This window comes from Gopherus flavomarginatus, chromosome 2, assembly GCF_025201925.1.
Source record: "Gopherus flavomarginatus isolate rGopFla2 chromosome 2, rGopFla2.mat.asm, whole genome shotgun sequence".
Lineage (NCBI taxonomy): Eukaryota > Metazoa > Chordata > Testudines > Testudinidae > Gopherus > Gopherus flavomarginatus.
In genome coordinates, this window is record NC_066618.1 from 64,006,708 (window position 1) to 64,033,159 (window position 26,452).

Sequence of the window (26,452 nt, forward strand, 5' to 3'; positions counted from 1 at the left end):
CAGGAGATAATGCTGCCTGCCTCTTGTTTACAATGGTACCTGAAAGCGAGAACAGGCATTCTGATGGCACTGTTGTAGCCGGCATCACAAGATATTTACATGCCAGATGCGCTAAAGATTCATATGTCCGTTCATGCTTCAATCACCATTCCAGGGGACATGCATCCATGTTGATAACGGGTTCTGCTCGATAACCATCCAAGCAGTGCGGACCGACCCACACTCATTTTTCATTATCTGAGTCAGATGCAACCAGCAGAAGGTTGATTTTCTTTCTTGGTGCTTTAGATTCTGTAGTTTCTGCATCAGAGTGTTGCTCTTTGAAGACTTCTGAAAGCATGCTCCACACCTCATTCCTCTCAGATTTTGGAAGGTACTTCAGGTTCTTAAACCTTAGGTTGAGTGCTGCAGCTATCTTTAGAAATCTCACACTGGTACGTTCTTTGTGTTTGTGAAATCTGCAGTGAAAGTGTCCTTAAAATGAACAACATGCGCTGGGTCATCATCCAAGACTGCTATAACATGAAATATATGGCAGAATGCAGGTAAAACAGAGCAGGTGACACACAATTCTCCCCCAAGGAATTCAGTCACAAATTTAATTAACACATTTTTTTTTAACGAGCCTTATCAGCCTAGAAGCATGTCCTCTGGAATGGCATCTGAAGCATGAAGGGGCATTCAAATGTTTCGTATATCTGGCACATAAATACCTTGAAATTCCAGCTACAAAAGTGCCATGCAAATGGCTGTTCTCTCTGTAAATAAGAAGAGGGCAGCATTATCTCCTAAAAATGCAAACAAACTTGTTTGTCTTAGCAATTGGCTGAACAAGAAGTAGGACTGAGTGGACTTGTAGGCTCTGAAATTTTACATAACTGCACTCAAACAAAACGTAAAAAAAAATCTACATTTGTAGACAAAATTTCAGGACAAAAATTGCACTAAAGTACTTGTATGAGGTGAACTGAAAAATACTATTTCTTTTGTTTATCATTTTTACAATGTAAATATATGTAATAAAAATATACAATTTGATTTCAACTACAACACAGAATATATGTAAAAACAGAAAAACATCCAAAATATTTAATACATTTCAATTGAATTCTATTGGTTAACAGTGCAATTAAAACTGAGCTTAATTTTTTTGAGTTAATCTCTTAAGTTAACTGTGATCAAATTGACTGCCCTAAACACAATCATTACCACTGCAATCAAGAGAAAACAAAGGCTACGTCTACACTACAGACCTTAGAGCGATACATCTGTACTCCTGCAGCTGCATTGCTGTAAGGTCTCCTGTGTAGCCACTCTGTGCCGGACTAGAAAGCTCTCCCACTGACCTAATTAAACCAACCCCAATGAGCAGCGGTAGCTATGTTGGTGGGAGATGCTTTCCTGATGACATAGTGCTGTTCACACTTCTATGTGTGTGTGCGCGCGCATGCACACATGTATGTGTATGTGTGTACATATATAATTCATATCAGTCCGGGTTGTGTTTTTCACACTACTTTCCGACAAAGGTTTTGCTGATGTATGTGCTAGCGGGGACAAAACCAAAAAGAGAAAAGTATTATGGTCATACACCAGGCCGATCAGTGTACAGTTATTCTCACATAACAAAATGCAGCTTTTATTAACTGTAACTATTCTTTGGATTTGAATGATATGTAAGGGGACAAGTTCGTACTGAAGATTTAGAGTGATGAGAAAATATTTGCCTTTCAGTGAAGAAGAGATGCCCCTGGGGTTAGCTACTCCACAGGGTCCCAAGGTCATGGAATGAAGCTTGGGAGCAGCTGCAGGTCTCTGCAGAGAGGTGACACAGATAGCAGACAAGTGTCTGTGCTGATACACAGCAATCCTCACACCTTAAAATGATCCGGGCACAGTTGACTGCACAAAGATTATCCAAACTACACTACTCCAAAAACTGTTCAATCTGGTATCACAAATTTCAAGATGTAGACATTGGCTAGTTTTTGCTTTTCTTTTAAGATTTGATTTCTGGTAAGAAAATGCCTCTTTTCAGAATAGGATACAACAAAACAAATCTTACCCAAAGTCTGCCTTTCATTCTCAACGTCGTTACTTAGGTTATCCTCAGAGATGTTATCACTTATATCACTGGCATATGAGTCATCATCTGATACCTGGGGAGGGAAGGAAACAACGTACATTTATATATATAAATAAGTTTGCAATATGCTACTCTTGACAACTGTTATGATCATTTGTGAAATTAATGGAAGAAAGATCTGTATTGTTTGCACTGTTTCTGTGTTGTATAGAAGCAATAGGTAAACCTAGAAATACGAATAGGTGTGCAGATCAGAGATCCATCACTAAAAAGATTTCAATAAAATAATTCAGTAGTGATTTATGAAGGCAAAACTTGTTTTCTTTGATCCTGAAAATTTAGATCAGCCTTTCTTGAAATCTAGTCTTATCAACTTTTTGGAATTTCATGAAACAGAAAAAGTTTAAAATTGTATGCTGCAAAGTAGCATCTGCCACAGGTCAATCTACAGGTGCCGCAAGAAAAAAAAAACAACAACGTACAAATGCACAATTGTTTGATAAAATTTCTTGCAACTCCTGTAGGACGACTCAAGACAGACACTGCAAAACTACATTCCTTATACTTTCTATTTTAAAATCAGGCGTGCAAGCTACATTGCCTGTTTTCCCTCTTCAGCCACCTCCCTTATACTTTATTTTTTTTAAGAGTAGCAAACAATTAAGTGTATGTGACTTTGAAATCCTCCAAAATATTTCATTTGTGGTAGATCAGCAAGTTTGCAATTACCATGCAGAAAGATGAAAGGTTAAATATGTCGAAATAAGCTACATCAGAGAGATAGTCTGATATTTGTTCTCAGACCTCGTTTTCTGAAGAACTTGCAGACAGAAGGACTTCTTGAGCATCAAAAAACTCTGACAGCGAGTCCGTGACAGACAGTCTACTTTCATTGGAGAGCTGGTGAACCAGGCTTCGACTTCCTTCTCTTGCATTTTCCTGTTTAAAATAAACGAACAGCTTTTAGGGAAAATATGGTAATTAGCAATGTGCACATGTAGGTACAAACCAACAGATACACGACTCAAAGAGGGCTTTAAATGTTGCCACAGATGAACGCATGCACCCTGCACAGTTTACTGTAGGAAGCATGCATTGCAGAGAGGGGACAAGCTACCAAGTGCAGAAGAATCAGACACACAAATGACAAAGTGAAGCTCAGTAATGTGTATTTTGCAGAATTAGTTACTGCTCTAGAATATGCATTCCCCTCCCCGCCAAGAACAGCTGTTAAAATGTTACAATAGTCAAGTGATATGTTGAGCTAAATGTATGTGCGTACAAGCCGTACATAGCTTCCCCATGAAAGGAAAGCAACTACAAAACCTCCATGTTTATTGATGTGGACACAACAGCAAATGGGGACAGACATATGCATGGAATTAAGCAGCAGCCACAACTTCTATTAAACTTTAACACAGGAGAGGGGCACTAGCCAACCATCACTCAGACTCTCCTATAGCAGGCACCTATTTGGTTCCAGTGCAGGGGTTACAGGGCTCCTTACCAAATAACCCACAATGTGGGGTGGCTCTCTCCTCAGCCTACCCTCCACCCTCTCCCTCCCCCCGAGGAGGCAGCTCTCTCAGAGTCCTAGCAGCCTCCCTACCACAAGGGGGAGGGACTTTGCAGCAAGGTGGGGACCTCAGCCCACAAGGTCTCACCCTATTACATGAACCCAAGTTCCATCACCAAAATCCCAGGACCTTTACCTCTGGGAACTCTTCATTTTATTCTCAACTGCACTAGAAACCAGCCACAGGGGGCACCAGCAACTAGCCCCACCCAGTCATGCAGCCTGTTATCACAACCGCTGCCCAATCCATGCTTGCACATGTTGTAGCCACACGTCAGCGTCTCCATCTGGCCATTATTTCCAAAAACTCCTGGTTGATTGTAATGCATGTGACACTAAATGTAACAGACTCTCCCCTAGCCTCTGCAAATTAGTCATTTATTTCCGCTCAAGCCTTGTTTAAAAACAAAATGTTCAGTGCATTGGCATACAAAGATTTACAGGAGCCAAAAAGTATTCTGAGGGTCTCTCTTTCCTAGCTCTCTTTCGGCTGCTAGGCCACTTATGCAGTGGTAGTACTACACCCAGTCTTCATGTGCAGCATCCCGTTAATGAAGAATATCATATTACCAAGGCTACTTAAAGGAAATAGCCTTTGCTGTGGGATTCATAGCAGAATTTATAGATTATAATGGGGATTTGATTGTCTTGTACCACAGCAAGTCTTAAACAGTCTTTGTGTACTTGGCACAGTGACGCTATTGGCAAGCTAGCGATGGCAGGAGAAGCACCAAGAGACTCATTATTTTAGACTATCTACTGGGTATAGAGAGGGAAAAGAAGTGGGTAGGAACCAGTGTCCTTGTTCTCAGCACCTCCACAGCTATTGGAGAGAACGGCAAGGGGGCTCACTGAGCATGTTACTGCCCTCAAATTTCATTCTGCATATACCTATGATTATTGTAAGACCCAATATAGTGGAACCTACTTAACTAACTGGTAGCCTAATAAATGACTGTCCCTGCTTAGATAACTGTCAGGAAATACACTCAGAGCAATGAGTGTTACTGACTGAGCACAAGATAAATAGCACCCATCTTCCCCTTATTCCATCATCTACCACCTTCGTCTGACCAGGGCAACACCAATGTCCAACACCAATGATTACCACCTTCTTCGATGCAATTCAACCATTGCTTCCTCAGGGTCTCTTTTCCTACTTCCCTCTCCTGCTATGCTATCTTCCCCAGGTCCTCTTCATTCCCCATCGATATGTATCCAAACCAGCAAAGCTGTGCTCCCTGGATTCTGTCAGCCACATCACAGACTTTGTGAAATGAAAGCATTAGGATGGAAGTCAGTCACTCTCTCTTTGTGTGACTCTTTATTGCGTGAAAATCTCATTTCAAACACCTGTAGCAATTGGCCCTGCCATCTCTTTACAACCCATGCTTCTGAATCAAGTAGCACTGCACGGCACACCACTGTTCTATACAATTAGGCTTTTAGTCTCAGTGGCCTGTGCTTGTCATTCACGAGCCAGCACTCTCCAGTCTGGACTGTATCTCACGTTCAAGCTTGCCATCTCCTGTAACACAGCCACCAAGGTATCTGAATTGGGCAGTTTGGTTTAATGGTACTCCATTAAACTCTATATCCAGTTTCCCTGTGGCATTTTATGGATCCAAGTAACTTCAGTCTTAGGCATGGGATGGAAATGAACATGACTGCTTAGCTGGTCATACCAACGGTTTACTATTTCCCCATGGTCTTATTTTGAGGACGCCCTTATTGATGCATCATTTGCATAAAATAGCTTCTCACCTTTTCCCACTGGGATGCTTTTGCTGACGTAGTCCATCAATATGGTAAACACGAGCAGACTGAGGGGTCAACCCCCGACGCAGTCCAACTTTCACTTCCAAACATGTTTTTGGAACAAGCGCCTTTTGATCATCATGCATGCGCCATAATTATTAAATTATCAGAAACTCCGTATTTCCTCAGCACTGGTATGAGCATCGTTCTGTCCACTTTATCAGGTGCCTTTTCTAGGTCTATAGAAGCCCAGAAGTGATCCTGTTGGTACTCTAGCCCCTTCTCTATCACTTGCGGAATGACAAACATGGCATCTATGGTTTCTCATCTTTTCCTAAAGCTGAACTGTCCTTGTATGAGGATGGCTTCCACCATTCTCCTAATCCTAGCATCTAAGATATGCTCCAGTATCTTCATACCGTGCAGCAGTAACTTTAATCCATAATAGTTTCCACATTCACAGATGCTTCCCTTCTTATGTATTGGGATCAAGATAGACTTGCACCAATCTTGGGGGAATATCTTGTCTTGCCCAGACTGTTTTTAGCCACTCTGCTCATCTATTTTATGCCTCTCTCTAACCCAAGATTTTCACCAGGTCCACAGTCACCTCATCAGGTCCCACTGCTTCACCGTTCTTTATTTTCTGGACTGCATTTCTCACCTCTTCATTATGTCAGGCTCAGGCACCACATTAGGCTCACATATGGGCAACTCCACTGAAAGCGGGTTGCCTCATTTCATAAAGACTCAGGGTATTGTTTCCACCTCTCCTTTGCTTGTTCAGGTGTTACTAGCAGTCTCCCACAGTTATCATTTACAAATGGCGTTGCAGCACCATCTTCCTCCTCTCTGAATCTCATTTTTGCAATGCTACAGTAGTCTTTTTGCCAGCCAACTGCAGGTCGTTTACAAGCTCATTTTACAGACTGTCTAGGGCACAGTCTTTGGCCTTCACTGCCTGCTTGGCAGCTTGCTTTGCTTCTCTGTATTCACTTTCACTTGTACTCTGGATTCGTTTCTTTTTCTTTATGCACCATTTTCTTATTTCTGATTGCTACCTGCACTTCAGGAGTCCACCACCATTCCTCTTTCTCCCTTCTTCCCTCTCCACACCCCATCTTCATTGTCCACCTCCACAATCCATGTTCTTTTGAGGTGGTTCCACTCCTCTTTGGATGATGCCAAATCTGTTTCCAGCTACCAACCCTGTACTGCTTGCCCAAACATCACTGCTATACTCCATTATCTCCCCACACTTACTTTGTTTCTTTTGAGCTGATCCTCCTTTTGAGGATAAAAAGTAGTACTAGCCCACTATTATCTGCAGATATATTTGCAATAGTTTCCAGGGGTCTGACAGTATGAAGTTTTCATTCTGCAGCTTCCCTATTTTGTTCTAATAATCAAATCTCTTATGTTTAAAAGAATGTTTAGTGCTTTATATTTTTAAAGGAATGCATTAAGAACGTGAAGTGCACTAATGCCACATATCCATGATGTCCTGATGAATTTGGAGGAATGCTTAATTGAGGTGTGTTGCCATGGGAGCTTATGCCAGTCAATAAGATTCTACTGTACTATGAAATTCTGTACAATATCAGTGAACTAACATACAAAACAGCACCGATTTTACTTATACAATTGTGAATAACAGAAAAAAGGGTATAACTTCACAATAGTTAAAGCTTCATAATCTTCTCCTTTGTCAGGAGGTGGAAGGTATCTAATAATCAATGTCTTACAGGAAGACTAGGAGAACTGTTGTTCCTGGGACTGCGTACATGACTGAAAACAATATAAAAAGCAACAATATGAACTAATTAGTCCCATCTGAGAACATGGTAGTTTCTTACAATTTACTATGTTGGAGTTTTATTTTCTCTTCTTTACTTCATAAGACTCCAAGATGAGCAATAAAGTCATGAGCTGCTATATGGACAAACTAAACTTTTACTCTAAGCCTTGAGAAACTAGTCCCCCGCCCCCACCCACACACCACTGGTTTGATTTCTACAGGATCTATCATCATAATTTGTTACCAAAGTGCCATGATTATACTGGAGAGTGTAGAGAGCATAGAGAAGCTGTCACTGAGTCAAAACCCAGTGACACCATACAGTCAAAGTAAAAATAAGTGCCATATTTCTGGAGTACACCTCTACCCCGATATAATGCTGTCCTTGGGAGTAAAAAATAAATCTTACCGTGTTATAAGTGAAGCCACATTATATCGAACTTGCTTTGATCCGCAGGAGTGCGCAGCCCCACCCCCTGAAGCGCTGCTTTACCGTGTTATATCCAAATTCGTGTTTTATCAGGGTTGAGGTGTATAACCATGGCCAGAGTGCAACTGGAGCTTGAGTAAGACATCCTGCCAATTTCTGGCATCAAGAGACTTAGGATGAATAAAGTTACCCATGCTATGAAAATTCAATACTTCTCAGCAGGATATCATCAATTAGCACCCTCCAAATAAGTTAGATTTACCCTGAAAAATGACACAGGAAGCTTAGAATGGCAAAGTAGTAATATCTTTGAGTGCACTTAAAACCAAATTTTGTACAGTGGCCCTTTCTTACCACTCCCACTGCTCTAGAGTTCACTGATCTAACAGTCTTCCAGAACACATTTAACTAGAAAGGAAACAGGTCCAGTGTAAGTGCCTTGCTCCTTGAGCTAACTAGAACAAAGCCTGAGCCAAGTTATGGACAATTTGTGAATGAAACATTACATAAATAAGAAGAAAAAAACCCAAACTTATTTAGGCATCTACTGCATGGTACATACATTGCTTCAGCACTGACCCACTGTCATGGCAAGGCCTTTTATGTATTAATAAGAAAATCTTTTCAAGACTAAGAGTTGGTCTGAGATAACCAACTATCCAGAAGAGCTATTATACATTTTTGAACCACTGTTCAAATTCTCAGGGGGATAAAAAGCAAAGGCCACTAGCACAATCAATTACACTTTAAAATCTACAAGCGTGACCAAAATCCAGCTCAAATAGTACATTATACCAAGACAATGGAACCGACTGAATGATGAAATAAATGTCTTAAAAAAAAAAAGAAATAAATACATTGCATTTTGTTTTATATCCTCTGTAATCTCTCATTCAACTTCTAATGAAACATTCACTGTACAATCACTACAGAAATTTCTTTGATGTATCATTTAGGAAATCCACCAGAAACAGAACAGGAACACACATGCGCGCACACTCCGTTTCCTTCAAGGGGTAACTTTTTGATTTATAAGTGACATTTGAGACATGTAGGGGACATCCTAGCTACATACAAGGAAAACTAAATTGCTAAAACTGCTCAAATCTCATTTTTTCCATTTTTTTTAAATAATGACCCATTTTTGCATATTATTAGCACTTATTTAAAAATATAACTAGCCCTTAATGAAACACTCTGGCAGCTGATGTTCTGTACTAACAAGGAGTCAAACCAAATTCAATAGAACAAAATACATCCAAAGCACAATACTTAATGTATTTTATAGTAAAGTTACCCTTCCCCTCCTAAAATTATTTGGCTTCTGTGTTAAAGCTGCTATACAGGTATCAGTAGCAACTAGGGACCATGAGATTGATCAAGGAAAACAGACAGCTTTGAGAGAAAATAATGCCAGATAGAATGATGGGGTGACTTTGCTCATGCTTAAGGCACCAAAAAGCAATGGAAGTGTTTAGGAAAACTGTTCTAAATTAATACTGCACAATGCCACACCATGTGAGCCACACACAAGGGAAGAGGAGCTCCTTTTGCTAATACAACTCACTGTATGGGGAACAAAGGAACGGGACAGTCCACAGCTATGCAACAGTCTAAGTATAAGAGTTTGCAGTAACAGACACCACTGAAATAGGAAATCCATACCCACCTTCACCAAATCGGGACTTGATTTTGCATTAGCTGCTGAATCAAGGAGCATAGATTCGGCGTGTATTCTTTGTAACCGGTCTTTAAGATCTGTGTTTTGTGCTATGGCCTGGAACATTTAACAAAAAATATGGGGCCATAAAGTTTTCTTAGCTAATGTAGACAGTGGCTTTATTATGTAAAAGGGGCAGAAGAAAACTTTGAATGAAGCAGAAAAAAAGAAAGTCACTAGATACATGACCTGTTCTTGATCCTGCATTTAATAGATCACAAATGCTTCAAACATTGCTCCTCTCTCAAACACGAGTTTTTTTTTTGGGGGGGGGGGAAGAATTCAAATAAACAGAATGGGGAGATGGGAAATCTTAGGCCACCAGAGGCTATATGTTGTTTTTTTAAAAAGTTTAGATGTTATTTTATGGGTTATTTTTCCCTTTGAGGTCTCTTCCTCTATCCCCCTCTACAACCAATCCTCTCTAATCACGCACTGTTAACTCAAACTATTTTCCCCAGAACTATAAAGCTGTGCAATTAGAAACATGCATTTCCCTTTCAGTCCGACATAAAACACTTCCCTTCACTTGCCACTGCATCCAGACTACTGGCACTTTTCCTAAAATCATCCTCACAGCAGCCATACAGTTGGCTTTGCTCCTATAAAACTTCCCCAAATCAGCTTCCTTCTGCTGCATCTCAGCCTGTGGGTTATAAAAACTACGCAACTTGGGCAGGGATGGAGCAAGCAGTGTTACAGAGCACAGGACAGCCTTATGCACCAGAGGCCAAGTGTGTTTCTCCAAGAAAGAACTCTAGTGATGGCAGAGGGACAGTTCCACTGGCAGCATGGCTAGAACACTGGGGAACAGAAGTGAAAGTGAGGAAAGGCACTTTTAATATTTTAACACTTAAATTCAACAACATTAGGTTTTGTTCATGTAGTTTGCGCAAGATCAAACAGGATGATGAAGGAAATGGGAGTAGCTCTGTCTTCCTCAAACTGAGAAAGATACTGTGACTTTTAGTGCAATTATTTTATTACCAAACATTTTGAAAACATATATACAGTATTTCATTTTTGAAATTCGTTTTCACTAACAGTTAAAACACAAATTTCTCCATAACAGTGATAATGGAATGCCCCATTCTATACTCCATTTCAGAAGCAGATATCTCTTCAAATAAATAGATAATAAAACAAAGGTGATCTATTATCCAAAGAGATCTGAAAAGAAACTGCTTATATAGCATGACAACACTATCAAATGAGAATGTTTTCTTTACATTTAAACATGAGTTGGTAGTTTTTAACTACTGAAGTAAAAACAGAAGGGGAGGCTAGTTCACTTGTTTCCGTCAGGATGCCTCAAACAAACAAACAAAAAACCTTATACCAGGTACCTAAGACTCTGACAAGTATTTCCTTACCATTTCATAAACAAGCTAAGTTATTAATTTTAGGAAGGAAACATTAAAAGGTTTGCAGAGGCAGTGTGAAACATTTCCTTCCTGATATTTACACTTCTGGTAATAGAGCCTTCATTAGTCATGACTTCTGAGTGTGTGCTTTCGCTGCAGAAACTGGATGCCATTGAAACTCAATACCTGGCAATCACATCTTTTTGGCCATGGCCCTGGTTAGTTCCCAAATGAGTGCTTTTGAAGCTGAACTTACAACACAAAACCCTGTAAACAACTTCACTAATAAACTTGATAATTGGAAATAAACTTTCCCTTAAACAGCACATAGAACATTTAAATAACTAACTGCACAGCTACCTTGATATAACGCCACCCGATATAATATGGTAAAGCAGTGCTCCGGGATGGGAGGGGGAATTGGGCTGCACACTCCGGTGGATCAAAGCAAGTCCAATATAGCACGGTTTCACCTATAACACAGTAAGATTTTTTGGCTCCCAAGGATGGCGTTATATTGAGGTAGGAGGTGTACATAGAATTGGTTTTGAGGGGTTTCAAGGGGAGCATCAATGCCAGATAAAATGTGAAGTCTACAGTGTAATCTAAGTGGGTTTGATGGACTAGTGGACACACCATTTCCCAGAAAGGAAGTTTTCAGCTAAGAACATTCAATTCTAGTTCTTAGCATTTCCACTAGCTCTGAACTGTCTGGGGAGTAACAAACTAAGTAATAAGATAGGGCAGGTTCAGATAACAAAAGCATATATTCTATATATTAGTGCAACCCAAAAAATAAAGTCATTTTAAGGAGCATATGTATGGACTGCCTCTTGGACACACTCACTTTCAAAATGTGGAAGACTGTATATCAGCTGCATAACGTGTGGTGAATGTAGACATGGATAGCTAGGTGGCCTCTGCATATATGTGATGTTGCCCAAGACCTCCCAACCCCGGTGGCTGATACTCACCTAGTTTAATAGTTATGATCCTTTTGGGAACTGGATGCACAGAGATGATTGCAATGGTGTATAAAAGAAGCTTCCATCATCACAGATACCAACATTTTGAGACATGTCTGACAACTGATCTTTTGGGGAAGCTGAATGATCTGATTCTGGAGTCTGATTAACCCTTCCTCTCTTAGTCTGTAAGTATTATGAGGCCTCCTGTGGTGTATTTCCATTCTGAGGCTGGATAGTCTCTTTTAGTGTCTTGTCTTCAGGTTTGTGTGGATACAGTACTCCGAGAGAACAATTAAGGCTTTGGCTGTTGGTTCCCTGGATTCTTGAACAGCTTTGGTTCATCCTGAAATTGATAGAGCAGAGGGCCTGACAATGTCAGCTTAATAATGACTGCCACCAGTGCTTAATTTGTAATGAAAGAGGTGCTAGGGCCAGGGCTGGCTCCAGGCCACAGGGCATCAAGCGTGTGCTTGGGGCGGCACGTCGCAGGGGGTGCTCTGCCGGTTGCTGGGAGGGCGGCAGGTGGCTCCGGTGGAGCTGCCGCAGGCGTGGCTGTGGACAGTCCGTTGGTCCTGCGGCTCCGGTGAACCTCCCGCAGACACACCTGCGGCAGCTCCACCGAAGCCGCGGGACCAGCTGACCGTCCGCAGGAACGCCTGCGGGAGGTCACTGGAGCTGTGGGACCGTGAGTGGCAGAGCGCTCCCCGCGGCGTGCCGCCGTGCTTGGGGCGGCGAAATTGCTAGAGCCGGCCCTGGCTGGGGCTCAAGCAAGTTTTTTATATTCATAACTGATTTAGCAAACTGAGGTGTGTCGGGATGCTGCCCTGGCAAAAATTCATTACTGTCTGCCCCTCAGTAGCTTTATGAAGCTTTTGGGGTTTTGTACAGGTATAGGTCTAAACTGTATGAGAAATAGAATCTCAATGACCTCCCTGAAAACTGGAAATGCTTCTGGCAGGTCCCCTGCAGCAAGGTAATAGTCTCTTGGGATCTTGCAGTTTCCTATTTTGAATCTGGATTTCTTTATCCACTTAATAAAGGTATTGGGAGTTTAGTATAACCATCACTCTCCTGGGTCTCTTCCCATATGAAGAAGGTGGAGCAATGCCAGGAGACTCTTCTGATCAGATGGGTTCTATGGCCCTTAGAGGAATAGAGGCCATTTATCTTTTGGAAAGTTTGATGTTTGTCAGGGCTGAGTGAAGTATGGAGAGGGAGCTGGGAAGAAGTCTAGCACATATCCTTGCCACAAAATCTCTAAGACCCTGGTGTTTATTGTTGAGGCTGTCCAGCTGGATCACAAAGAGAATTCAATTCTGTGTTTAGCCTCACTCATATTCTCCAGTTACTGTGCAGCATTTTTTAATCAGGAGGAGGAGGGGGAAAGACAGGGGGAAAGACTGGTGTTCTTGTTCCAGGATTTTCATTATTGGATATCAAACATTTTCTGGGGAATCTCTGCTACAAATACAGCCAAAGGACTGTTTTCTATAACTGAGTTTGAAATATTTCCGTTGGCTCTTAGAATAATTTGACAAGGATCATTTGCATGTTTCTATATTCCTTGCCAGCACTTTCTCCAGTGTTTCCTGGAGATAGCTGTCTCTTTTCAGTATCTCATCCAGGAACAGGTGCAGCTGAATTTCTGACAACCCTATTATGGAAATGACCACCAGGCAAACCACCTTTCATCTGCAAGCTTACAGGAATAATGACTGGCTTTTTCAATGAGTCTCTGATGTTCATGGTCTCAGCCACAGTAGCCTCCCCTAACCACTGTTTTGCAGACCACAGCCCTGGGGTGAAAAACACTGCATATATTTAGTGTCTTATGAAAAATGTGGACACTGACATTATCCATAAAAGGGCAAAAAAATCTTCTGGGTTGATGAGAGGTCTGTATTTTTGAGATTTCACCAGTACACCACCACTCTTGCAAAGCAAGTAGATGTCAGTATTTGATGATGAAGGCCTCAGAGTCCTTAAAAAGCATATTTTCAGTTCTTGCGTGAGTATGTTTACTAGAAAGAAAAATCACCTTCTGATGGGAGCACTATGGCCCCAGCTACGGAAACCATCACTGAGTCTTCTTTCAGGATCTCGACCAGATTTTTCCCCCTTTGATCCTGGATTTCGGACACCTCCCTTGTTTACTCTTCTCCTTCCTCTTCCACCAAGAAATTCCTCCTCTGATCTATTCATGATCTTTTGAGGGGGGAGGGGGGTCGGGAAGAAATAATGGAGGAGAGAAGACAACACAGACACCACCAAGAAGCAACGAGTTGGAATTCAGAAGGTAGGTATTTATCTTTCCCTTTCCCCTTCAACTGGCAGGATATAGAGCACTAGCTATTACTAGTCTACAGTGTCACATAAGCAAGGGACAGGAAGAAAAAGAACTGACATCTTAGCTATGTATTCTCTTCCTGATTTTCATGGTCCGCTGCAGAACGTTGTCCTTCTTGTAGTGTTCAGCCTAAGGAGAGGGATTTCTCTTTGATTATTTGCTCTTCTTGGTCTGTTTGTGAAGGACAGGATCATTGCCTTCTCAGCAGGAGAGAGTACCTTCTGTTTGTGAGCGGAGTGCCTTTTATAGGATTTAAGGTAGGAGTGAGTTTGTCTTTCAGCCTTCCTCTCTCCGGAGCCAGGAAGAAAGTAGAAGTGATTTCTCTCTCTCTTTAAATCTGTCTGATCACCTTTAGAGCCTACTACTCTGAGCACCAGGGGCAGCTCCAGTCAACAGCACACCAAACGCGTGCCTGGGGTGGCAAGCCACAGGGGGCGCTCTGCTGGTCGCCACGAGGGTGGCAGGCAGGCTGCCTTCGGCGGCATGCCTGTGGAGGGTCTGCTGGTCCCGCGGCTTCGGCGGACCTCCCGCAGGCAAGCCACTGAATCCGCGAGACTGGGGACCTCCCGCAGGCAAGCTGCCGAAGGCAGCCTGCCTGCCTGCTTGGCGCAGCAAAATACCTAGAGCCACCCCTGCTAAGCACTTAGCTCAGGCTGTCCAGAAATCCCTTTCAACATCTTGGTAAGGACTGTGAGGATTTTGGCTGGTGCTCTCTTTAAAAGGAAGAAGGTCTTAGCCAGGAAGAGTTTTGGTACTTCGATCATAACTGCTGCGCTCTTGATGTGTACATCCACCCTTCCAAATGCTTGTAAAGGAAGCACCTGACTTCTTCCTGAACATTCCCTGCTGCATGGGATGATCAGGTTACTGCTGTAGCATCACTTTCTCTGGCTTTACAGGCAGAGAACAGATCTCAGTGGATTCTGAGCTGAGGAGTGTGGAACTTCACAGACGGAGCACTCTTTTCGGTGCAGCATTCCTTTCTTTTAGCCCTATTATGCAACAGCAGGGGATGGGAGCTGGTAGAGTGTGTTTCACAGGGAAATCCAAGAGGAAGCAGCTGAAGATCAATATTTAGCCTTTTAGGAAAAGGTTACACACTCAACTGACTGTTCACTCTGCACAGAGAGCCTAAACTAAGCATTCCCCCCGCCCCTTACAGATTTTAAAGTAATAAGAAAATAATTCTGGACAAAGACAGCTTGTACAGCTGTGACCTATCTAGCTGTCAGAAGCAGGTCTCATGGGAGCCAAACAGAAAGGTGTGGTCAAATGAACACAGCTGGCATGCAAGAAGCTTCAGCTGCCTCTGGTTTCTGTGGAGAGAGGAAGCAGCTAGCAATGATGCTATGAGCTAGAAATTCTTTCCATAAACAGAGATTCTGGAAAGTGAATGGTAGTTATCACCTATGCGAACTCTAGCTGTGCACCTAGTTCTATCAGTTCACCCACAGTAGAGTTACCACTGCCTCCAATCAGAAGACTGCAAGATAAGTTACAATCTAAAAGAGTGATAATGACAACTCCCCCTTTTCTGAAGATCAACCACTGTGAATTTCAGGAGTTTGATCAACAGTCTTGGGAGCGGAAATCTCAAAATCAATCTCAAAGTGACTGCTTGAGACTCAGCTGGTGCTAGTCCAGGGGTTGTATTTTATAGTAGCCTCTTCTTCACCAGAATCCAGTGAAGAAAGTTGATCAATGCAAAATTATAAACAAGCATTAGAGAAAGCAGAACTACTGTTTTTAGTTGCATTTCAATTCGTTTAGCATGGGCAGCCAAAGGCTTCAGCTGGCCAAGAAATGACTTTAGGCCAAAGCATGGTGTGCAATGCCTGACTGCTGTAATACAAACCTCCCCACACCTTGGTGGTAAAAATAAAATAGAAATTCTAAAATTAGAGTCTGCTCTCTGACCGTTCTATTTATAATGCCACACGGCTTCCTAATTTCACAGCTAGGATTATGAATAATTTCACAGCTATGATCAAATCGGGTTATGCAGTTTCCAACTGCTATTTATATTGTTAGTATAATATGAAGCACCAAATTAGAGAAAAAACAGTAACTCTGGATCACTGTCAAACAGCAGATCTGATTTAACAGAATATTTCCAATACTTAATAAAATACACAATAGATTAACTCTTCACAGTAACGTCCTGTTGATTTGAGGGCACTATCCACACCTCCAAGGTTTGGAATAAGTGGATTATATGAAACACCAAATACATAGTTTGTTTGCTTTAGTATGAATAAGATACGAATGTAACGCAAGATACTGAAGAATGAGAGATTTTATGAACAGTTACAGCCAATCCCTCTGAATTTCACTGAGCTTGACATATTACTTACGGCTGATAAGGCATTCTTCAACCCAGCTATTTGTGCAGATGGAGATGAGGCTGCATCATGTTCCAGCAGCTGCTTCAGTTTCTCTCTTTCAACTGAGATTGTACTAAAAGCCGACTTTAAGGTGAAGTAAGCTTAAAAAAATTAAAACAAAACAAAACAGACAGTTAGAAAAATGCCACCAGATGTACAGTAAGTTGTGAAACATTTCAATGCAGCTTAATATACAGTGACAAACAAGACTTGTGGGGACAGAGCACTAAAGATAGGCAAGGTTACCCAAGGTTAAGACCTGGTTTTTTACTAGGAAAAATGCTTATTATTAAGGCTCTACTTGAACTGGATGATTGTCAAATAATTACTGCTGAGTTATGGACAAGACATAGAAATAAGTAAAGTAATAATGGACTTTTATTAATTGTGGTCATTTGGAAAAGCCAGTGAAGACTTTTTTTTAAGAAAAAATTTGCTGGTACAATAAAACCCCTCAAATGTTATGTTATGCCTGCTAATTTTTTTTGATAACCAGACATTTTGCTGCAAGTATATTACAGTTAATGCACGGGGTTGACAATGGGAGCCTTGGCTGTCAGCTGCCTGGGATGGCCAGGGTTCCCGCCATCAGCCAGCTGGCTGGCAAAATTGCCTGGGTAGAAGCCTAATATTGAAGAATCTGCAATTTCCACAATATTGCAAATTAAGTATTTATTAGATGCCAAATGCCCTGTGCTCCTGTATTTTCAGAGTCAAAGTATTATGATTCTTTATTATAAATGGTAGCATTGTAACTGCAGGTACTACAATAACTTGCTTCCCTTCCTCAGTATGGATTTAGTCTCCAAACACTTGAGGATCTATCCTACGTTCCTTGAAGAAGTAACATTTCCAGTGGAAAAAAATCAAGGAGACATGCTAACCTGGGCTAACTGATTCACAGGGGAAACAATCCAGCTGTGGACAGGCTATTAGTTTGTTCAAGAACAGGGCTCGGTGGTGTTGGGCCATGCTGTATTTATCGGTGTGGGGATATTTCAATTTAAATTACAAGAACTAAATGGACCAACTACAAGATATTGAATTTGTTTAGTAGGTAACTTGCATGCTATGGAAACTTCACACTTCTATTTCCATTCCTACCCCTGTGTTGTTAACTTCAAGCGTTCACAAATCATGAGCAGGCCCCAAAATTTAATGAGATCAGCTTAACAAGCATAAGACTTCAAGTAGTAATACATTTTGGAATCCTTTTATTTGCCTTCTGTTTTTTGAGGGTACATGGGTTAATTTTTTTCAAGCTTCTTTTCAACCGGGTTGGCCAGAAACTTGTTAAAAACACTGCATAAGAATTACGGCATTCATTTGACTCCAGGAGCTGGGGATTTATGGTAGGACCAAATTTCATGAGACTTGCAACAAAAGTGTGAGAGTTGGCAACACTGCATTCACGTGCTCACAGAGGAGGTGGGGGCCTATGATTTGAGAGAAGTGAGGATGACAGAGCCAAAGGAAAAGATAAATGGAGAGGAAAGAAACTAGCTCTATCAAGGGTACGTCATCACTGCAGAGTCAGCGTGGGCAAATCGGCACCCGGGCCAGCCTAGCTCATGTGAGAGTGGTCACATTGCAAAGTTGTACTTAAGTTACTGAGTCAAGACTGGTGCTGCACTCATCTGTATGTATCACTAGGACTTCTGGGCACACATCCCATGGTTCTGAGCACTGCAGTACATTAAACTGCTGAGTGAATCGTAGGAGAACTTGTCTGTCCTTCTAGGCATATAGGGGTCGGGGAGGGGGAGAGAAACTGTGGGAGACATTGGAGAAAAATCAGTTCTTGACTGGCTCAGCCTCTGTCCTCACTGAAAAGTGGACAGGTTACCATCCCAAGTTAAAGCTTTACCCAGGCCTATACCACTGGCTGGACCAGTTAGCTGGTGGTATAAGACACCACCTCAGATCAGGGGTGTGGATGGGAGAGATGTTGGGGCAACACACGAGTAAGAGCCCAGGTTTACACTGCAGTGAGAAAAAAGCTCTAAAAGGGCTTGATCATAAAAGGGGATGAACGTTCACAATTCCCAGTGACCATCAAAACAGTATGCTGTACGCTCAGCCCCTACTGGGAGGAAACCTACAGTGCTGTACAGCCAGCTCTGTCTATGCTGTCAGTGCATTTTTTGAGTTAAAACCAAGGGATCAGACTTAGGTACTGGGTCCAAGAGACTTGCACTCAAGATTTACAAAAGGGACTAGCGGTTATAGGTGCTTAACTTGAAAAATCTTTGCCTATAGTTATGACGAAGAGAAGATACCCTAGTCATAATTCTAACTACTTTGTGTGTCATATGCAGTGCAAAGCCTATGGAAGCCATTTATGAAATACCACTCAATTTTATAGTGGTAACTAATAGCAGAGGAATAACTTATCACATGGAAACAAATGGAATGTAGTGTTCTAACAGCACTGTGCAAATCTGATTTCCAACCCCTGTGAGATATACCAGAGCAATCTTCTTAGCATATGCGCAGTGTGCCTGAGACGGTTCTGTTTGATATTAAAAATCCTCTCCTCCATTTAAAACATTATTTTCCTATTGCAGAAGTATAGATGAGGCAGTGTGAAATAAAGCAGCATTAACATAAAAGTGTTACATACCCTTCATAAAAAAGGGTATTAAATGACACTGAGCCAACAATCACTCCAGCAAAAAAACAGGTCTAGCACTTGGGTTTCTAGCATAAAGCCTATAGCCATGATACATATATTTTTATTTCTAAGAGGGCAATATTTCTGCCCCAATTATCTCAAGGAAGAAGATTCTTAAAACATCTTATTTGGTGCTACTGCATTTTAAAAAACATATCTAATTTTGACCCATTTTATTTTGCAAAGCTCAATGGTGAGAGAGTTCACTTATGTAAATACAGTATCTAAAACATACCTCCACCACAGGGGAAAAACAAATGAGGAACGTTTATGATAACGTCACAGCATGGCCAGGGAAAGTGGGTTTTCTGTGAGATGTCCTTATTAATGGTGGAACACTTCAAAAAAAGTTATTTAATTTCTCGTTCATAAAATACTAATAAAATAAAATGCCAGATCCTTACAAGGACTTTCCTTACCCTCTGCCAAATAAAAAGATACTGCTAGGGTTGTGACAGTAGATGGGAGAGAGACAGAGAGAGACTGGCTATTTCATGTTAGTGAAGTATAGCTATGGAAAAGAGTTTTGGCAGAGAAGGCTGTTCAGTGGCAGCTTGAGCTAGCCCTCTGGTTGCTTACTATGATATTTTACTCTTCTGTATTCACTAAAAATAGGTTACTACCACAGCAACCCTTGCATCACAAACGTTAGCTCTGAAATACTGAGAATCACCCTGAATGCATACTGTGTGTGTACACGCGAGTGAGAGAAAACACACGCACGAGAGTGAGCAAGTTGGCACTCTCTTGCTCATACACACAGGTACAATATACTGCCGCATTTATAGAAACTGATTTTATGACAACTGCTTCTTCCCAGGATAACAGTCTCGAGCAACTACATATGAAACTGGGGGGAAAAGGCAGGCCACCATCATTCAACAAGGAGTGAAAATTCCAACAATTCCATTTAGACTGGCTTATTACTCTGAGGTCACTGGGTTTGATGGGGATCTGCCCTTCAAAAGAGACCACTGGAGTGTATTATGAACTGAAAAGCAGCTAAAGGAAAATCGAAGTCAATTTAAAAGGAATCAACTTAAAAAAAATATATACATGAAATGAGTTTCAATTTATGTATTACGTATAGAACGCTGCAGATCTGCGAATATTTGCTTTACAGCCACGGATTGTAGATCAGATGTGGATATATATTTTGCATTGCACAGGGCTCTAATTATGTGAAACCATAACATTTTCTGGACTTGGACAGGGCTCAGACTGTACTCTGGTTCCAAATCTGAAGTTTTGAAGAAAAAAATTTCATAGTTAAGCTACTATTTTAATGATCTGAACCCACCGCATTTCAGTGCCTATCACATCTTGGGAAGCAGGGGGATGGGATGCGAAGTTATCCAGGACTCAAGAATTTTTACATAAGCCAGCCTCAGATATATCACTATTATTTTAGCTGACACTTCACATAGCCATAAAAGAAACACATAGAATCTCACTCACCTTTATGTGCAATGTGACACAAGTCTTCTTGCATTTTAGAAAATTCTGATGTTTCACAGCCAGAGTAATTTTTCTCTTCCCCAAAATCTATTGTAGATAAATTAGGATTGGAAGCATGCAGTCGCATGGGGGCAGAAAATACTGTAGGTACCTACAAGGAGGATATTTACAGTTGGTAAAATATGACAAGTCAAAGTTTTACATTCACTTTGCAGACAATGTACAATTAGGCCTTAGACAACAGCATGGGAGGAACAGCTGTTGATCAGCAATGGTTTTTTGCATGCCTCCAAGAAGATGGGAAGATGACATTGTTTAACATCTCAGACGAACGTGGAGAAGAAAGGCAAGAGTCTGAGAAGAATGGTGGACGTGTTGTGATCGGCGAAGTCTTAATGACAGCTGAAGACCGATCAATCCAACTGATCGAGATGAATACATTTGGCAAACTACAGAATAGGAGAGAGCATGCTCAAAGGTTTCAAACTTGGAGATGTGACAAAAATTTAATGGAAACATTATTTTTGGTCTGAGGAGTGTTGTAGAGAATTTTGTTGTACCATGGTTTAAACTTGTAACTCCCCAACAACATGGATTTGTGGAAGCCACTAGGTAAACAGACAGTTAAATAGTACTGTAAGATTTGCAATGGCTTCTGAACCCAGAAATGGAGGCTCAGTTGAGACCACGTGTGAAATCTTGACCACTTTGAAATCAATGGGAATTTTGCTATGGATGTCAAAGTTGTCAGGATTTTGCTCAATGACTATTTTGAGTCCCAGGGGACTGTGAAATCCAATCTCACATATTACGTGATTTAGAAGGATTCCAATTTCCTTACAAGTGCTAGAGCAAGAAAGGATCAATAAGCAAGTAAGTATTTTGAGAAAGTTGGGTTCAGGCAGGAAAAAGACTGTTCCCGTTACCTGCAACATTCCTTTAGCGTCTTTCCCAATTACTCTAGACCGCCACCTCCTCTGAGTTCTTTTTTCCTTTTTTGGACTTTCAAAAGATCCACCCTTTTAACAACACAGGGAACAAGAATAACGATAGGTGTCAAAATAATACTGCTAAGAAGAATCAACATCTTGACACCCCTCCCACTTCCAGGAAGTACAGTATATACTCATTCATAAGCAGAATTTTTTTTTAGTAAAAAAGGGAAGCCCCAGAGAAGAGGGGTCAGCTTACCAGTGGGTATAGGGAGGGAGAGATGGGACACAGCCCCTCCTCCCAACAGAGGGAGGAAGGAGAGGCAGCACAGCCAGCAGAGCCAGAAGGGAAGAGGCGGGGCCAGAGTCTGCTTTTGGCCACACTGCTCTCCCCGCAGCCTCCAAAGCAGCTGCAGGGCCGTGCCGCCCAGCGTGCCAGAGTAGCTCCAGCTAGGTCAGAGATATCTTTCCCTGGCCCTCCCTAGATAAGGTGGGAAGGGATGGGATGGTGAGGGGAGAGAGTGTGGGGGTCCTGCCTAGGGGTGGGGTCATGTGGGGAGTGGTCACAGGGTCCCCTGACCCCCAGCTTCTCCCCCACAAAAAAAATTTCCCCACCAGTTGCTGTCCCAGCCCATCAGGAGCCAAAGTTTGCTGATCCCTAAATTATAGGGTCAGCTTATGAACGGGTCATAAAAAATTTCCATTTTTACTTATCCATCTTTGGGCAGGGGGGTTGGCTTATAAACAAACCAGCTTATGATCAAGTATATATGATAATTTTCACAACTGACCTGCATGGCATTTATAGCAGGTGCTGAACATGTCCTATGGAGAACTTCCATGCTCTGTAACAGCTGGCTCATTTCCATTAAATATGTGTGACAATACGAGAGATCTGTTTTGAAAGAGAAAATATTTTCAGTTGCTCCCAAGAAATGGAGACATGGGAAATAAATTTTTTCCATGCAGTTAAAGTCTTACTTTGATTCACTTGTTTTTGCAGTCTAGTTTGTAGAGAATTGGTGTCAGCAGCAGAAAGATTGTTACCACAATTTGGTATTAGTCAGCCCCCTTAGTGGAGAGGGCAATGATGTCACAGGCTTGGAGACCGTACCCCTAGAGGTGGGTCCTTCTAGGTCAGGATAGAGGCATATTGATGGGGCAAACTTAAACTGCTGCTTTTCACGTATTTTTGTTCTATAGAGAAATAACTTCAAAAGAACGTCAAGCTCTTGGACTGTAAATATGTCTGGCACTTGTGATGTTCACTAAGGCCCAAATTTTTAAAAATGGCTAGGAATTCTGGATGCTTCAATTTCTGGGTGCCTAGTTTGAGACACCTCAAAGCCTGATCATCAGAAGATTGGTGCCCAAAACTTTCTGAAGAAGTCAGGCGCCTTTAAGAGGTCTCATGTTGGCTACCCCAAAATGGAGGTACTCGAAAATTACTATCCCTTTAAAATGTGGACATAATTCACTTAACCAAAAAAAACAAACAAAATAAGAATGCTACCACCATCATTTTCAGAGGTAAACACTACATGAGACAGTCCTTACACAGTCAGTCAATTCCAGTTACATTCAGGAAATCTAAAATAACCTAACAGTTTAAAGTTCCTTCAGATAACATTACCTTTTGAGCATTTTTCCATATCCTCAGAAGACTGTAGCCAAGGGGGAATCCTGGCCTCACTACTTGGACAGGAAAACTGTAAGCTACTTCCAATTTGCAATGAATTCTGTTTTGTCATGCTGCCTGCCTGTTCCAAAGAAACAGAAATGAATTATTAATACAAAGACAATCTATTATTGTGGTGAAGATACATTATGGCATCGAGATACAGAGGGCCAGGTTCAGACACTGGTGAAGATTACATGCACCAAAAGGTGTCACAAATATATGAGCCAACAAAGAAATACACATTTTTTATTTAATACCACCCCTTATGGATATGTGAAAATCTGAATAAGGGAGTAAGCTGACTAGCAGCTAACAGCAACAGAAAGCCAAATACAGACGAAAATCAACAAGAGTGAGGTTTGCTGAAAAGTAGATTTAAAAAGGTTTAACACTTGAAACCAGAGTAGTAAATTGAATAACACATCATCTGCCTTTATATTCTCCCCATTTCCGACTCAGCAAAACAAGGAACAAACCACGAATAGTTTAAATGTTAGGAAGATTTTAAAGAAAGGGGGGCAAGTTTCACCAGATGTTATCTGAAGAACTGACTAATGTTCATATTCCTATGTTTAAAGGTGGTTGGTTGATAATACTCTTATCCTATCTAGAATAACTGCAGAAGAACTTATTTATACAAGTGCCTAAGCCTTTTTTGGATCACAGTAAGCTTTTTACCCTCAGTAGAATCTTGGAGGAGCAAGTTCCCCAGGCTAATTTATAAGTTTCATAAAACATTTATTTTAAAATCCATTTTAAATATGTTGCTTCCTTTGAAATTTCATCGTGTCCCCCCGTTATTCTAGTATTATGAGAAAGGTTAATTGGAAGGGCCTAGAGGATCTCTATCACCTATTTTATATTCTGCTTTCATGTTACCTCTTGCTCAGCCCCTCTCTAAACTAAGCAATACAAGCCTTAAATCTATCTTCATATGAAAGTCTCTTCCATGCCTTTATATTAATAAGCTTGTTCCCTTTCTTTAGTCCTTTTTACTTATGTGGGTGGGAAGAAAACTGAACACTATATCAGTTGACACTATTGATTTCATATACTGGCATTAGAATAAGTATTAAATACACCTTGTTTAGTCAGAACCAAGACAGTAAATATCAATTAGTAACTTTATCATTAATTCATGTTTACAGCTGCTCTAGTTTTTTACATCACTGAAGAAAGCTGTAGCCAGCCATATGTATTAAACATGTTACTCACCTTTTGGAATGTACAGATGGAGTTTATAAAGATGTACAATTTAGAACAACTTTGTACTTTTACTTTCCACATTTACTTCTCCAAAATTTGTAACATGAAACTTACTTTTGCCCTACAATTCAAATACAAATGCGGTGGTGGGGTGAGGGGGAAGTTGCCAAAAGGAGACAGGGAAGAAAGAAGCAAGCGCTTTTATAGCTCAATCTAGCTGGACACACAGACTTGCAAAGAGAACGTTAACCCTAAGGGCTGGTCTACACTACGGGGGAAAATCGATCTCAGATACGCAACTTCAGCGACGTGAATAACGTAGCTGAATTCGAAGTATCTAAGATCGAATTACTCACCGTCCTCATGGCGCGGGATCGATGTCCGTGGCTCCCCATGTCGACTCCGCAACTCCGTTCGGGTTGGTGGAGTTCCGGAATCGATATAAGCGCATTCGGGGATAGATATATCGTGTCTAGATATATCGATCCCCGAGGAATTGATTGCTACCCGCCGTATCAGCGGGTAGTGAAGACATAGCCTTAGAATGCAAACATTCTACAAGCTATTAAAATGTGTAACATTAACATTGACCATGGGCCAAATCTTCTTGGCATACCTCCACTGACTTCAAAACTGGGTTAATAAATTGGAAGTACACTATAGTATTTCATATTAAAAACAAACAAGTTAGGTTATTGTACCTCTGGTTCTTCAAGTTGTGTTAACCATGCAAGTTCCACTCTTGGTATGCATGTGATCGGATTCTTTCAGGCAGCAGCGCCTGTTGGAGGAACCTCTGTGCTCTAGATATCCTTACATTTTCCCCACCCTGCGTTCATAAAGGGTGGAGTGGATCCTCAGTTTCTTTGCCAATACAGAATCCCAGAGGAGTAGGTTTCTGCAGCAGTGGGGAAGGAGGGCAGTTCGTAGAATCCACACAGATAACACACTTCAAAGACCCACAGGTACTGTAAGGTAAGTAACCATTCTTTCGAGTGATCGCCCATAGCAAGCAGTTGTCTCTGCTCAGAAGTGGGTAGTAGGAGTCCTACTTAAAAGAAGTGATTGCAGGATAGCCCTGCCAAAGCAGGAATTTGATCTTGACATCGCTACAAAAGAATAGCATCTTGTAAAGGTGTGGACTAATAAAAATAAATAAATAATATAGAGAGATATCTATGTCATAGAACTGGAAGGGACCTTGAAGGTCATTGAGTCCAGTCCCTTGCCTTCACTAGCAGGACCAAGTACTGATTTTGCCCCAGATCCCTAATGGCCCCCTCAGAGATTGAACTCACAACCCTGGGTTTAGCAGGCCAATGCTCAAACCACTGAGCTATCCCTCCCTTCTGAGTTCCCTGTATCTGCCTTACAGATTTCAGAAATAGGGATATTCTTCAAACATGTAGCAGAGGCTGCATGAGCTCTAGTGAAATGAGCTTGAATGCGCTTAGGGAGTTGGCTCTAGCCTGGCTAAACTCATAACTCGTCCTCATGCAGTTGGAGACCCACTTACCTAGCCTGAAATGACCCTCCCTGCAAAGGCTACAGACAGTCTAGGTATGTTTCTGTATGGCTTTGTCCCATCACTGTAAAGAAACAGTGCCCTTACTCCATCAAGTGAGTGAAGATTTGCTTCCCCAGAGGTGAAGCGAAGCCTGGGGAAGAATACTGGGAAATGAATGAATAGGTTCACCCAGAATTCTGAAATCGCTTTGGCTCAACGAGGAAGGGGAGAGGAGAATCCAACAACCCTGCTAATAGTATGTTGAGGTCCCAAGGGGGAGAAATACATGAACGAGGGTTCTTAACGAACCTGACCACTGTAAGGGGAAAATACGTTCCTATTCAGGGTCATATCGTAAGTGCAGCTATTGCTACCGCATGTAGCTGATAGAAAGTCAAGATTGTTCCAGGGCTAGTAAACAGTCCAATATTGCTGAAATGGGTGTTGTCAGGGGAGAAAGCTGGTGCTGAAATGTCCAACTGGAATACCTCCTCCACTTTGCTTTAAATCAGTTCAGTGGAGGCTTTTCTACTGTAGAGTAGATTGTTCTGAACTCCAGCTGG

At 41.5% G+C, this 26,452-nt stretch overlaps 1 protein-coding gene across 6 annotated transcripts in view; it reads right to left on the reverse strand.

Moving 5' to 3' along the window:
* OSBPL3 (oxysterol binding protein like 3) overlaps positions 1-26,452 on the reverse strand; it is a 135,603-nt gene that overhangs the window by 38,238 nt on the left and 70,913 nt on the right. For 5 of the 6 annotated variants that reach the window (XM_050938600.1, XM_050938599.1, XM_050938601.1 and 2 more), the window contains exons 7-14: positions 23,129-23,255; positions 22,287-22,390; positions 21,490-21,582; positions 20,564-20,714; positions 16,402-16,532; positions 9,318-9,425; positions 2,891-3,025; positions 2,066-2,159 (exon numbers count right to left, since the gene is read on the reverse strand). In XM_050938600.1, coding sequence (XP_050794557.1) covers positions 2,066-2,159; positions 2,891-3,025; positions 9,318-9,425; positions 16,402-16,532; positions 20,564-20,714; positions 21,490-21,582; positions 22,287-22,390; positions 23,129-23,255 — 943 coding nt within the window. The remainder of the gene's footprint in view (positions 1-2,065; positions 2,160-2,890; positions 3,026-9,317; positions 9,426-16,401; positions 16,533-20,563; positions 20,715-21,489; positions 21,583-22,286; positions 22,391-23,128; positions 23,256-26,452) is intronic. The other variant, XM_050938604.1, reaches the window with a different exon arrangement.